Here is a 15,619-nt window from a genome sequence, read left to right as displayed (position 1 = left end):
CCTTATTAAACTAATTAGAGAATTATCACACGGTGTTAATTGTACTAATTTCACATTTTAACGACTTCATTGTTTTCAATGGCACTTTAAACACTTTTTTGTGGGTTTTTTATTGTCCATTATCTTGCCATAATCTTGTATAGTTGACAAAATGTCTTCTAAACCATGAAATCATTACTTTTTTAAACTGTTAACCGCGTTGATGCTTCTGCGTTTTCTCACAAAAATATAACATTTCCGTGAGTATTTTAAGTATATTTTCTACACTAGTTATTAACAGGCGATATTCGTGTATATATGTAAGCAGTTCGCGTCAGTGAACCCTGGCTTTGAGAGAAATTTCGGCCCTTAAAATCACTTGAAGTTATTCGGGGCGAAATTACCAGAGGTGTGAGGATCGCGGGGATCGTGTGGGGGTTTGGGTAACACCCCTAATGCGTAATTCGCAAGCGATTAGGTTAGTTTTAGTTTAAGTCGATTTTGAGACAAAAATCAGTGGTCACATGAATACGTATCGTATTTAGCTATATTTGTGTCATTTATAAGAAAGAATTGTTTAGCGGAAAATCATTGAAAAGATTGATTAATTCATTACTTTGTGAGAAATCACATATATAGTTATTAGTTATTTTGAGAAACATCAGTGCAAAGAATTGACGACAAAATCAGCCGTCACTTATGGACCTAGTGCAACCTTGTAACAGTCACCATTCCCGATCTTCTGCTTTCGATAAAAACTGGCCAGTAATCCACCTTGAATACTGTTTTCTCTTGAAGGAACATTCATTATAACAGCACCCGCTCCACCTTTGAAAATAAAAATTTGTATTTAAATATATGGAACTTGAATTTAAATGTATGGACTTAAGTTATACGTCGTATTTTGAAACAATTTATGATTGATCTGTACAAAATATACAGATTCATAGCATCAGAATCTCGACGCTAGCATTCAGTAGGCAGTTCTTCTCACAGACGAGTCATAACATGACCGATAACTCGACTTTGATACGGTTTTAAATGCCCGCTAATATAGCTGGGTAATAAACTGTTACTAACCTTGCATGCTTGATGCAAACGGGTATTCGTCACAATTTTTTCCAGGTACTTTTGGCAATTTTGGACAACCGGAGTTTCTTCTGTTCTTTGCTATTGTCTTCGGGTTTGTGACGCGGTTTAATGTTGTAGGTCTTCCCTTTGAAATGGCGTTTCGCATATTTTTGCAAACGTTTGGCATACGAGAACAGGGAAATTTGATGCGCGGACACGGTGTTAATGCTCTAAGAAATAACTTAAAGTTGTTGTGAAAGTTGTTGTGTTTCATCCCGTTCATCGAGTCTATAAACAAATATCAAAACTGAAATTTTCATCATGTGTGCCCGAGTCTGCCCTCAAAATCTCGTACACATCTGCTCAGTACTTCAACTCGGTGATAAGATAATGCAAGAGAATAAACTCGTGCACACAGGAATACAAAAGGTATCCATGCGTACAGTAGAATGAAACAAAAATTGCACTGAGTAGTCAGTACCCACCATCAGACTTCGCCATTAAAGTCGGAATAAAAGCAACCAAAGCAATGAATAATAGGATGGACTTCATTTTTAAACTTTCAGACTTCTACAAAATTAAATAACTCGCATTTACCATACTGTATTAAACCATAACTGAAAGCACATTATATAGCGAGGCGGAAGTCATATAATTGACTATTTGCTACAGTCTATATCATCTAGTTTGTCAACCCACTAAACTCAGCCTTCAGATATCTTACTTTTCAACTTCAAGGCTTCCTTTTGTTTTCACTCCTACGAAATACGCCGTCAGTGGTTATAGATCCAAGCTACTGACTCAACAAGAAGTTAACCGTGTTTGAGCCTACTCAAAACGTACCTTTCAAATGTCCACCGAAGCAGTTTTCATTTACTTAGAAGTACCGCCCAAAAGCCGGAAATCAAGGAAGTGGAGATATTGACATTATTTGTTGTCTCGCTAAAACCCAGGGTTTGGTAAAATACATGTCCTAATAAGATCTGGATGATTTAACACTGAAATGTATGGTCAACCATTGACCCACCACGCGACTGTCAACAGTAAAAAAAGGCAACAAAAATACCCGGCAAAACATCAGGGGAAAAAAGAGAACAAACCAGGGATAGATCATGCAGCACTAATGCACAAATTTGCATTACAAAACAAAGTGGTTTATATTTTTAGCAGTTTTCTTGTGTCATGCAAATTAGTGCACTAGTGCTGAATCCACCCAGGAACAAACGTTTGTCTCTGTCTCGCGCACGCAAATAAGACGTTTGTTAAAGAAATGTCGTATTACGTTTCTGACAATATTTATTTTGTGACAGCACAAATAAAACGTCTACAACATCAGTAGCTTTAGACCACACGATATGAAGACCTGGCTCTAAGTAAGTTTGATCTTGAAAGAATCGCCATCTTTGATATCATTTTTCTTGAAAAATTGTGCCAGTTTGCCCCCTTGGATGCTGTTTTCTCTTATCGGAACCGGCCTCAAAACAGCGCCTTTTCCACCTTAGAACATGAAATCTGTGTTAGATTAATATGTCACATGTGTTTCACGTGATCATCAGTTACCACTGAACTATATATACTTATCATTATGTGAAAATGCTTGTTTTTGACCGCGATATCTTACCCTGGGCACAGCACGCAAACGGGTACTCGTCAATATTATAGCCTGGTGGTCTCGATCCATACGCGGCACATCCAGCTTCCACTCTGTTTTTACGGATTAGGGCCTTGTCTGTAATGCGGTTCAAGGTTGAAGGTTTTCCCATGATATTAATAGCGTAGTCTATGTTATCATAGACGTTCGGAATTTTACTGCGAGACATTTCTAAAACTGGGCGTGAGGCAGCAGTCTCGTGAGTTGCGGAGTCTAAATAATAATTATAACTAGGAGTTACTATCGCAAGGAGATTGCTGCCTTGGGAAAACAACTATTTATTAGCTTGAAAAAAAACTTTATCTACAAGTGATATCAGTGATTAAGTCTAAACAGATAAACTTACAGCACTTCAAAACTTACTACTTACACTTATTTGATGAAGTCTGAAATATTTACATCTTAATAGTAACAAGCAATTAATACTGATAATAACTTTTTATTAATAAGGCATTAATAGTAAACACTATGTATGCAATACAGTGCCATACATAAGTGTTTGTGATTGACTTATTGGTGGGGGGAGGGGTTTACATTATGTTTTCTCAACTGGTATATTATTTATATGAAAAAGATTTGCAATGCTTTTCAAAAAAAAGTAAGATAAATTTATATTAAAAGAAGAACAGGAAATGTCAACATAATCGTACAAAATGTCAAATGCACTATCAAATTTAAATGTCAATTTCAGCAGCACAGTAACATGTGCCATAAATAGTTATTTAATGTTACATGTCAATAACATCTATAAAAGGGTACACAAAAACAAACATTTCTAATGTGACAATGGGGACTGTCGACACAGTAGAAAGACAAATGTCTTGGGGAACTATGTCTACCAAGGCTTTTACATTTGCACTATTAAGTCTATATTGTCAAGCCAAATCAGTTTCATTACACTGTTGTTTGCTTGTATACTCCCTCATATTTTTCATGATCATTTTCCTTTGAATGTTTAGCTTTTTTGTAATTCCCTATTTTTTCGGGGCCTTACACTCTGAATAAAATTCCCAGTTTTGGTTGAGGTGCAATTTTAAAAAAGAAGTTCTGTAAACTGAACAGGCACAATTTCAAACAAATTGCAATGCTATGCCTCAGAAAGAAATACAAATATTGCTCTAAATCTGAAATGTTAAGTTTGCAAAAGTTCAGCAATACTACTGCTGTACCATTAGGATTGGACATTCCAAAACAATTATGTGCATGAGAATCAAACAGATAGAAAACACTCCATATTATGCTTTATCAAAGAACATATTTATATTTAACCAATGTATTTGCAATTGCTATGTGAAGTTTATAAGAGGGAATGTCCTCATGAATGATAACAACCCTTGCAGTTTTTCAATTACACAAATTACTTCCCCATCATTTGTTGTGACCATTGAGTCAGCCACAATGGACGACTCATAATTGTCATTTACCACAACAGGTCACTATCACTCACCACGATGGGTGGTTCATTTCGCTCAGATATCGAAATAAAGCTCATTCTCAAAACATGATACACTAACAAGTTTTGGCAGGTCTTTCGCGGATAAATACACGGCACCTGGTGGCAAATTGTCAAGTGATTTCTGTGATTATTCATCGCTTTTATATACATTTTGTCGCCTTGTATTAATAAACAAGACGCTTTCTCGAGCGTGTAGCCGTTGGGCATATCTACAGGGTGTCCCAAAAAAACGAAAACTATTGAAATCACTCATTGTTAAAATTTGAATGCCGTGTTCACGAATTTCAGCCCGTGGGGATTTAATGCAACTTATAAAATGCTAAATGCTTTGTGTTGCTAGAGAAAGGGGACGTATCGAAGGTCATGGTCCTTGAGATGCACATTTAAATAATGTTGCGCCCTTAGTGAAACGTTCCAAAAGACCAAAATGAAAATTGTGTACAAACCTACACGCTCCATAGACGGCAGTGAAACGTCTTGATAACTTTATGGGGAATCTTAAATCCCAAAAGAAAAAACACAACTGAACAAAAATTTATTACAATACGCTATAATTGGCGTGCGTACAGGCTATAAATCATCTATGCTATAAATTGTGTATGTTTCATAACATGGTCGCCATTTTGAATTTTATTTCGTAAAAATTACGTAAATTGAATGACGTAATTTGTCATTTTGTGAACTACCAATACCGAAACCTATAGTCGTTGGCGCCGCAGGCGGCCCAACGACTAAAAAGTGTTTAATGTCGTTAGCGACCATTGATTGCCATTGGCGCAAAGGCTTTTGTGGGCTGTTAAAAGTCCTAATAAACTATTAAAAGCACACTGTTTACCTCTAGAGGTAACATGAAAACAGTCATCAGCCATAATTTGTCGATTGCTTCAGCGTCAAGTCTTTTTTTAATACTTGCCTTGGAGTACGAACTTGCTTGTTATTTTAAAAAATACCGCAGCGTCACTGCGTCAAACTCCGCCCGGTCACAAAGCCCGATGTCACAGGATAATTGCCCCCCCCCCCGATATATAATTGCATGTTCAATACATCAGTTCTCCACACCTGCTTTCATGTGTCATGTGTCATACCTTATTAAACTAATTAGAGAATTATCACACGGTGTTAATTGTACTAATTTCACATTTTAACGACTTCATTGTTTTCAATGGCACTTTAAACACTTTTTTGTGGGTTTTTTATTGTCCATTATCTTGCCATAATCTTGTATAGTTGACAAAATGTCTTCTAAACCATGAAATCATTACTTTTTTAAACTGTTAACCGCGTTGATGCTTCTGCGTTTTCTCACAAAAATATAACATTTCCGTGAGTATTTTAAGTATATTTTCTACACTAGTTATTAACAGGCGATATTCGTGTATATATGTAAGCAGTTCGCGTCAGTGAACCCTGGCTTTGAGAGAAATTTCGGCCCTTAAAATCACTTGAAGTTATTATTCGGGGCGAAATTACCAGAGGTGTGAGGATCGCGGGGATCGTATCGGGGTTTGGGTAACACCCCTAAAGCGTAATTCGCAAGCGATTAGGTTAGTTTTAACTCATTCCCGTCCGGTCTGATTAATTTAGGACTTAGAAGTCCTACTTTTTTAATGTCTAATAACTCCGCGAATGCGCGAGCAAAAAACACAAAAATACCACCAAATTATAGCTTGAGAAAAGTACTATAACCCCATCGTTTCTGTTATAATCCGGAAATTAATAAATATTTCTGTTAACCTGACACCGCCGTGCAGCTGTCAAAATCATATCAAATTACAAAGTGATGACAACCGGAAATATAGCTCGCCTTTGGAATTTCGTTTTTTTCTTTTTTCTTTTTTCATCCTTTCGTATTTTAACCGTTATAGATAAACTAGAAATGCTTTATTTATCTTTTCTGATAGTTTTTAAGTCAGGATGGGCAGAAAAACTCGAAAAATATCGATTTTTCTGATTTGTTATTGTTTGTAGCGAGATGCGTTGCTCAGCGCACGCACATGCGGTTGTCGCGTGAGGTGAAAGGTGTCAAAAACTCAATGATGCCTACCCCCTAGGGGTAAAATAAGCCCGGAAATCGATTTCTGGGGTAAAATTGTCCCTAGAAGACATATATTCGGCCTTTCTGGAGCGAAATTTTTCCGATTTTTTGTCAAATTTTCGCCAATATGGTGATAATTATATGCAAATTTTCGGGTTTTCCGTTTGTAAACACGTTTGTTGGAAATACCACTACAAATCGCCAAAACGACTGTATTTCAAGCAAAATAGATGGAAATATTGATCACAATGTAAGCTACAAACATTTGGAGGTTTTTAGGCGAGATTTCTGGAAGGCTTTGCGTATTTTCGCTTCTCCAAAATTCAATTTCAAAAGTACAAGATCGGCAATTAATATCTTGGCTTATAGGAAAGCTATTGAAATGAACTAAACTTATACAAATAGATAAATGTTTTAGCTTTAAGATAATACAATTTCTAGTTGATTTGATAAAATACTTGCAGATAAAATCGAAATTATCTGCGTGCGTCGTTTACGACCGGACGGCAATGAGTTTTAATTTAAGTCGATTTTGAGACAAAAGTCAGTGGTCACATGAATACGTGTCGTATTTAGCTATATTTGTGTCATTTATAAGAAAGAATTGTTTAGCGGAAAATTATTGAAAAGATTGATTAATTACGTTACTTTGCGACAAGAATCACATTTATAGTTATTAGTTATTTTGAGAAACATCAGTACAAAGAATTGACGACAAAATCAGCCGTCATTTATGGACCTAGTGCAACCTTGTAACAGTCACCATTCCCGATCTTCTGCTTTCGATAAAAACTGGCCAGTAATCCACCTTGAATACTGTTTTCTCTTGAAGGAACATTCATTATAACAGCACCTGCTCCACCTTTGAAAATAAAGATTTGTATTTAAATATATGGAACTTGAATTTAAATGTATGGACTTAAGTTATACGTCGTATTTTGAAACAATTTATGATTGATCTGTACAAAATATACAGATTCATAGCATCAGAATCTCGACGCTAGCATTCAGTAGGCAGTTCTTCTCACAGACGGGTCATAACATGACCGATAACTCGACTTTGATACGGTTTTAAATGCCCGCTAGTATAGCTGGGTAATAAACTGTTACTAACCTTGCATGCTTGATGCAAACGGATATTCGTCACAATTTTTTCCAGGTACTTTTGGCAATTTTGGACAACCGGAGTTTCTTCTGTTCTTTGCTATTGTCCTCGGGTTTGTGACGCGGTTTAACGTCGTAGGTTTTCCCTTTGAAATGGCGTTTCGCATATTTTTGCAGACGTTTGGCATACGAGAACAGGGAAATTTGATGCGGGGACACGGTGTTAATGCTCTAAGAAATAACTTAAAGTTGTTGTGAAAGTTGTTGTGTTTCTTCCCGTTCATCGAGTCTATAAACAAATATCAAAACTGAAATTTTCATCATGTGTGCCCGAGTCTGCCCTCAAAATCTCGTACACATCTGCTCAGTACTTCAACTCGGTGATAAGATAAATGCAAGAGAATATCCTCGTGCACACAGGAATACAAAAGGTATCCATGCATACAATAAAATGACACAAAAATTTCACAGTAGTCAGTACCCACCATCAGACTTCGCCATTAAAGTCGGAATGAAAGCAATCAAAGCAATGAATAATAGGATGGACTTCATTTTTAAACTTTCAAACTTCTACAAAATCAAATAACTCACATTTACCATACGGTATTAAACCATAACTGAAACCACATTATATAGCGAGGCGGAAGTCATATAATTGACTATTTGCTACAGTCTATATCATCTAGTTTATCAACCAACTAAACTCAGCCTTCACCTAACTTACTTTTCAACTTTAGGACTTCCTTTTGTTTTCACTCCTACGAAAACGACGTGGTTATAGATCCAAGCTACTGACTCAACAAGAAGTTAACCGCCTTTTAGCCTTCGCAAAACGTACCTTTCAAATGTCCAGCGAAGCAGTTTTCCTTTACTTAGAAGTACCGCCCCAAAGCCGGAAATCAAGGAAGTGGAGATATTGACATTATTTGTTGTCTCGCTAAAATCCAGGGTTTGGTAAAATACATGTCCTAATAAGGTCTGGATGACTTGAAAAATGTATGGTCAACCATTGACTCACCACGCGACTGTCAACAGTAAAAAAAGGCAACAAAAATACCCAAAACAACACGGGAAAAAAGAGAACAAACGAGGGATGGATCATGCAGCACTTAATGCTATTTTTTGCAGTTTTCTTGTGTCATGCAAATTAGTGCTCTAGTGCTGGATCCATCCCAGGAACAAACGCTTGTCTCTGTCGCGTGCACGCAAATAAGACGTTTGTTAAAGAAATGTTGTATTACGTTTCTGACAATATTTATTTTGTGACAGCACAAAAGAAACGTCTACAACACCAGTAGCTTTAGACCACACGATATGAAGAGCTGAAGCTAGCAACTGACTAATAATTTGTGTCGTTAATAAGTTTGATGTCGTAAGAATCGCCATCTTTGATATTATATTTCTTGTAAAATTGTGCCAGTATGCCCCCTTGCCTGCTGTTTTCTATTATCGGAACCAGCCTCAAAATAGCATCTTTTCCACCTTAGAAAATAAAATCTGTGTTAGATTAATACATCACATGTGTTTCACGTGCTCATAAGTTACCACTGAATTATTTAACACTTATTTACTGCGAACGAAGGAAACATTATGTTTTGTGGACCCGAGACCTGTCGATATTTCACGAGGCGAAGCCGAGTGAAATATCGATGGTCGAGGGTCCACAAAACATAATGTTTTCTGAGTTTTTGGTAAATAAGTGTTTTATTATATACGACTTGTCAAAGAAAAACCAAACTACAGGGTAAAACAACGAAATATCTATTCATAAAAGACATAATTTCAAATGGATAAAAGTTGTTATTTCCCATGAGATAACACGTTATCTCACTCTGCAGGGGGTCGCGCTGGCGACATCAAAATTTCGTCACTCTCGCGTGATTCGCTCTCGACCAATGAAACGCTACGAAAACAAAACTTTGACAAGTGGTATATAATAAATATACTTATCATTATGTAAAAACTGTGAATATGATACTTTGAAATATTTTTACTTGTTTTTGACCGAGATCTTACCCTGGACACTGGATGCTACCGGGTACTCGTCAACATTATAGCCTGGTGGTCTCGCTCCATACTTAGTTACACCAGAATCCACTCTGTTTTTCCTGATTTGGGCCTTGTTTGTAGTGCGGGTCAAAGTTGCAGATTTTTTCTTGGTGTAAATAGCGAAGTGCATGTTATCCCAGACTTGCGGAAATTTACTGCGATACATTTTTAAAACTGGGCGAAAGAAAGCACGTTTCTCAGATGATGATTCCTTGTTGCTAATCTCGTGAGATGCGGAGTCTAAATAATTATAAAAACACATTTTTGATAGCACCTTTCGCTATATTTTTCTTTTCAAGGCCTTTTTTCGATATTTATTTTGGGTTCGCCTCGAGTCATACTTTACGACATTATACAGCTTTACGGTAGAAAATACAGTTGATGGGTTTATAAAATAAAAATAAAAAGTGGGTTAGATACGAACCTCTTCCATGAATGGTTGTTGTGAATGCGGCGAGAAAAACACAAACAAGAAATGGCAAAAAAACTTTCATCCTTAAAATTTTGAGTGTTTAAAAGCTAATCTTCTGATTTCTGTAAGTCTGAAAAAATAATCCTAATTAGGCTGTTGCTGTGTATTTTATGACATTATTCCATTAATAAAAGTATACAATAAAATCGCAAAACAAAATGACCCAACTATGTGGTAAATTCTTCAGTTAAAAATGTTGCGTATTTATTGCAGAAAGAAGAAGTTTCTGCATGAAGAAAAGTATTGGAAATTTCATTTTTTGTTCTTACTTCTTAACCTGCGTTAAACTAACCATGGTCCACGCGGTGTCACTAAAACACTAAAACACTGCAACTATACAAGTTCATAACATTAAATTATCAATAAAAGTTTATACCTTGGCTGTGGATAAATGAATAACTTCGCTTTTTAGTTCGTGTAAGATCTTCTCACGCGGATGAATACTTTGAATATAATAAACACAAACGATGAAAAAGATAATTATATAACTTGCGTGTTCAACACATCAGTTCTCCACACCTGCTTTCATGTGTCATGTGTCATACGTATGAAGAATTATCACACGGTGTTAATTGTACTAATTTCATACTTTAACAACTTCATTGTTTTCAATGACACTTTAAACATTTTTGCGGGTTTTTTATTGTCCATTATCTTGCCATAATCTTGTATAGTTGACAAAATGTCTTCTAAACCATGAAATCGTTACTTTTAAACTGTCGACCGTTGATGCTTCTGTGTTTTCACAAAAATAACATTTCCTTGAGTTTTTAACTACATTTCTACATACACTAGTTCAGTTAACAGGCGATATTCTTGTGTATATATGTAGTAGTTCGCATCAGTAAACCCAGGCTTTGAGAGAAATTTCGGCCCCTTAAAATCACTTGAAGTTATTAAAAAACTCAATACCCACATCATGCATCACCAGGGGCGAAATTACCAGAGGTGTGAGGATCGCGGGGATCGTGTCTGTGTGTCGGGGGGGGGAGGGGAGGTCTGGGTGACACCCCTAATGCGTTATTCGCAAGCGATTAGGTTAGTTTTAATTTAAGTCGATTTTGAGACAAAAGTCAGTGGTCACATGAGTATGTATCGTATTTACCTACACTTGTGTCATTTATAAGAAAGAATTTTTGGCGGAAAATTATTGAAAAGATTGATTAATTACGTTACTTTGTGGCAAGAATCACATGTATAATTATTAGTTATTTTGAGAAACATCATGCAAAGAACTGACGACAAAATTATTAGTTTGTGACAATGTAGTAGTTACTACATTGAGGAAAGAAAACAAAAACTAGCCCAAGTGAAGAAGAGAAAAAAGTAGTTTGTGTTAATGTTAGTACAGTGTGTGACTTATCATGTAATTTCATAAGAGAAATATGTGCAACTATACAAGTTGATAACATTAAATCATCAATAAACACTTATAGCTTGGCTTTGGATAATGAATAACTTTACTTTTAAGTTCGTGTAAGATCTTTACATGCAGATGAATACTTTGAATAAACACGAACGATGAAAAAGATAAATATATAATTGCATGTTCAATACATCAGTTCTCCACACCTGCTATACTGTGTCATGTGTCGTACCGTATTAAAGAATCATCGCAGGGTGTTAATTGTACTAATTTCACACTTTAACAACTTCATTGTTTCCAATGGCACTTTAAACACTTTTTTGCGGGATAATGTCAATTATCTTGCTATAATCTTGTATATAGTTGACAAAATGTTTTCTAAAGCATGAAACCATTACTTTTAAACTGTTGACCTTCTGCATGAAGAAAAGTATTGAAAATTCCATTTCTAGATTCGTAACCTGGATTCTTAAGCTAACCCCTGTTCTTTAAAAGCCAATCCCTGGTGTCAAAACGTACACTAAAATCCTGAAACTTGACAAAATTAAATCATGAATAAAAGCTTATACCTTCGCTTTCTATTAATGAATAACTTCGTGTGTAAGATCTTTACATGCGGATGAAAATTTTGAATAGGATAAACATGAACGATGAAAAAGATAAATATATGATTGCATGTTCAACACATCAGTTCTCCACACCTGCTTTCATGTGTCATGTGTCATACGTATGAAGAATTATCACACGGTGTTAATTGTACTAATTTCATACCTTAACGATTTCATTGTTTCCAATGACACTTTAAACACTTTTTTGCGGGTTCTTTATTGTCCATTATCTTGCCATAATCTTGTATAGTTGACAAAATGTCTTCTAAACCATGAAATCGTTACTTTTAAACTGTCGACCGTTGCTGCTTCTGTGTTTTCTCACAAAAATAACATTTCCGTTAGTATTTTAAGTATACTTTCTACACTAGTAATTAACAGGCGATATTCGTGTGTATATATGAAGTAGTTCACGTCAGTAAACCCAGGTTTTGAGAGAAATTTCGGCCCCTTAAAATCACTTGAAGTTATTTAAAAACTCAATACCCACATCATGCATCACCAGGGGCGAAATTACCAGAGGTGTGAGGATCGCGGGGATCGTATCTGTGTGGGGGGGGGGTTGGGGGTGACACCCCTAATGCGTTATTCGCAAGCGATTTTGAGAAACATCAGTGCAAAGAACTGGCGACAAAACCAACCGTCATTTATGGACCTAGTGCAACTTTGTAACAACCACCTTTCCCAATCTTCTGCTTTCGATAAAACCGGCCAGTAATCCACCCTGAATGCTGTAGTCTGACTCTACTGACATTTGTTTGTTATTTTTAGTGATGAAAATCACAGTAGTTATCTACAACAAAAGAAAAAAAAGAAGAAAGATCGAACTTCAATATTCCCCGAGAATACAACAGAATCAACGAAGATAAAAAATAAAAACTTGTGAAATAAATACACACAATTTAGGCCCAAATTGTACCGGCGAATCAAGCGGCTATACTAAACACAAAATTAACGAAACATTTTAATAAACTAAGCCGTTCAGTCATTTATATTGAGTTTCCTTTCGAGAATGATGACTATTTTGACGTTAAAAACCAACAAGGATTGTTTAAAAATGCTAAAAGAATACCAAAACACTAAAATTTCTCGCTAAAATCACTTAAAAAACGTTTAGGCGTTTAAATCTTGACATTTCCAAGCGTATGCCTTATTAGTCGTTTTCTATGCATATACTTGTTAGGGACCGCCTCCCGAGACCAGGAAAAGCTTAAATACGTTAAATTTAACTTCGCTCTCAGGGCTAGCCACTGTAGCTGATTCGTCTATGACGCTAGGCTTGTGGCGATGCATACTCTGTTTCTCACTGAGACGTAACGGTTAGGTGCACATACATCATGGTCTGGGGGCCGTAGTGCATCTCCCCCTTAGACGGCCGTTAAGATGTGAGTTATGGGGGGGAGTTCTTCCTATAGCAACTGTCCTTGCACCTTTCGTAGTTGTAACTATGTTGGTATATTGCAGCCGGTTGTATAACCAGGTTAGATTGTGGCATAGGCTGGATGATCTCTTTTGGGTGTTTTTACGTTCTTTCCCAAATTTTTCTTTTTTTTGGCATGCTTTCCAAATTTTTCTTTTACATACAAAAAACACTGTTATTAAACATATATGAAACGGATATAAAAATTTGTATCGACTGAAAACCACCTTAATTTACCCCTGAATACTCTCCCCAGTCTCTGCATGGCTGAGCCAGCTCAACACGAATTATCATGCAAGAAAAAAAGTCAAACAACTACTTGAACAACTAATACAATTCCTGTTGAGTATAGGAATCTATAAAAAAAAACCAAAAAAACTCTGGGATAGACTAGAAATCAACTGTTCACGAATGAATCACTTCTGCAACAATTTTTTTTTTAAAAGTCGAAGCGCCTGCCCACACTATGGTACATGAATCACTTTTATGTTTGCCATAGTCAGCCACATCTTCCCTCCGTCCCAATCACCGTCCTCGTCCTGGTACTTAGTTGTGTAACCAACATAAAATGGTATCGCTGGGCCTGGACATTCCTTATCAATGATTTTTTCTCTAGCCCCTCTAATGACATACACAACCAGCCGTTGAAACGTCACGAAAACAGGGAGAGAGATATGAATACAGGAATATCGCTCCAGGACAGATATGACCTTTCGAGTTTTGCTTGTATGACTGTAACATTTCCTCCAGGGCCAGTTTAAGAAGAAAATATTCCGAATGACCTGAATTCAGTGATAAACTTTTATCATAACCAGCAGTCGCTACATTAGGATGTTGTTTTTCGCAATCAATTGCAAGGAGTGGAGTCAGAGTTGGCCATATTGGGGGCTTAAGCACCGCGACGCTATTATCTGGATCATAATTTGTAGACCAAAACGCTGCAGCTTCTTTTATGACGTTTTTCCGCCTACCCATTTCATCCTTGGCTTTACACAGGTTCTGAACATCGTAGACAGGGGGGTTGGCGACGCTTCCCTGGTGAAGATAAAGAACACCAAACTGTTGTTGCTCAGGTGGATATGCGTTGCGAAAGTTGTTGCGAAGGGTCGTCAGTATTTTTCTCTCGTCTTCAAATTCTGCAGAGGAAAAAGACAGGATGAGAAGAAAACCAATGAACCGTCTGATTTGCATCTTCCTGAAGTTTAACAAAAAGAGAAACATCAGAGTCACAAATCATAAAAATAAAATGAAAGCATTAGAAAAAAAAACTCTTTTCAACCAGAAGAGGTTTGCATGAAGAACAGTACTGGAAAATTTCTTTCCTATATTCTTAACCTGGTTAAAGCTAACCGCGGCTCTTTGAAAGCCAATCCATATACTGTCAAAACGTACACTAAAATACTGCAACTATACAAGTTGATACATTAAATCATCAATAAACACTTATAGTCTTATACCTTTGGCTTTGCCTTTGGATAATGAATAACTTCGCCTTTAAGTTCGTAAGATCTTTGCATGCGCATGAATACTTTGAATATAATAAAAAACAAATATATAATTGCATGTTCAACACATCAGTTCTTCTTCACACCTACTTTCATGTGTCATTTGTCGTACCGTATTAAAGAATTATCGCAGGGTGTTTAATTGTACTAATTTCATACTTTAACCACTTCATTGTATTCAATGGCACTTTAAACCCTTTTTTTAATTAATGTCCATTATCTTCCCATAATATTCGACTTGTATTGTTCTGTTGACAAAATGTCTTCTAAACCATAAAATCCTTACTTTTAAACTGTTGACCCTTGCTGCTTCAGTGCTTCTGCGTTTTTTGACAAATTTCAAGTATATTTCCGGCTATACGAGTATTTGACAGGTAATATTCGTGTGTATATGTAATAGTTAGCGTCAGTTAACCCTGGCTTTGAGAAAAATTTCAGCCCTCAATCAATCAATCGATCGATCAAATTTATTTAAAACACGGTAAAATCTTCATTATAACAAATTACAAAAACATTAACGAGACATGATTACATATAACTAATTACATAATATTACAAGGGTTAAAACTGCATGTCACTGATTTACAAGATTGCCGATTGAAATAAAGTATTTTGTTAAGAACATAGCAGTGAAACTGTATTTCCCGTGTTATATGCGAATATGTAATTAACGATGTACTCAGAATACAGAGATCTTGAAACATTGTAAAATACCAGTGATCTGTCCGTACTGAAATACAATAGCCACATGGCCGATCTGGTCGTTTTTACCGCAGTAGCGTAGGCTATGCTATATACTGTTTTAGGCGTACCGTATAAATATAAGCGGTGTAGGAACCTATAGACCAGACTAGAAATCAAGGATAGACTAGAAATCAACTGCTCACGAATGAATCAAGTTTT

At 36.2% G+C, this 15,619-nt stretch overlaps 1 protein-coding gene across 3 annotated transcripts; it reads right to left on the bottom strand.

Annotated features, from left to right (window-relative positions):
• Positions 1-47: 47 nt before the first annotated feature.
• On the bottom strand, positions 48-5,110 carry LOC114528875. Of its 3 annotated transcripts, XR_003687540.1 has the most exons (6): positions 4,993-5,110; positions 2,672-2,914; positions 1,894-2,547; positions 1,536-1,620; positions 1,060-1,338; positions 48-807 (listed from the first exon to the last, which is right to left on the bottom strand). XR_003687540.1 is itself a non-coding variant. In XM_028550602.1 (3 exons), the coding sequence occupies exons 1-3, from the start codon at positions 4,614-4,616 to the stop codon at positions 2,420-2,422; spliced, it is 384 nt and encodes a 127-aa protein (XP_028406403.1). In that variant the 5' UTR covers positions 4,617-4,777; the 3' UTR covers positions 2,304-2,419. The 3 variants fall into 3 exon arrangements, 2 of the variants coding, with proteins under 2 accessions (XP_028406403.1, XP_028406402.1); XM_028550602.1 differs by lacking the exons at positions 48-807; positions 1,060-1,338; positions 1,536-1,620; positions 4,993-5,110 and adding an exon at positions 4,604-4,777 and having other exon boundaries at positions 2,304-2,547; XM_028550601.1 differs by lacking the exons at positions 48-807; positions 1,060-1,338; positions 1,536-1,620 and having other exon boundaries at positions 2,305-2,547.
• Between the last annotated feature and the right edge of the window lie 10,509 nt (positions 5,111-15,619).

The sequence above is a fragment of the Dendronephthya gigantea genome, unplaced genomic scaffold (assembly GCF_004324835.1).
Source record: "Dendronephthya gigantea isolate DGI-Jeju-01 unplaced genomic scaffold, DenGig_1.0 000051F, whole genome shotgun sequence".
Classification (NCBI taxonomy): domain Eukaryota; kingdom Metazoa; phylum Cnidaria; class Anthozoa; order Malacalcyonacea; family Nephtheidae; genus Dendronephthya; species Dendronephthya gigantea.
Note: the sequence above shows the minus strand (reverse complement) of the source record. Positions and strands in the feature narration are given on the sequence as shown.

Bases quoted from the DNA above. Each gene is read 5' to 3' on its own strand.
- LOC114528875 (XM_028550601.1), bottom strand. From the start codon at position 5,026: ATGGCTGATGACTGTTTTCATGTTACCTCTAGAG. The intron at 2,915-4,992 runs GTAAACAGTGTG...ATTATTATTTAG, and splicing joins TTTTCATGTTACCTCTAGAG to ACTCCGCAACTCACGAGACT. The intron at 2,548-2,671 runs GTAAGATATCGC...TCATGTTCTAAG, and splicing joins GTTTGCGTGCTGTGCCCAGG to GTGGAAAAGGCGCTGTTTTG.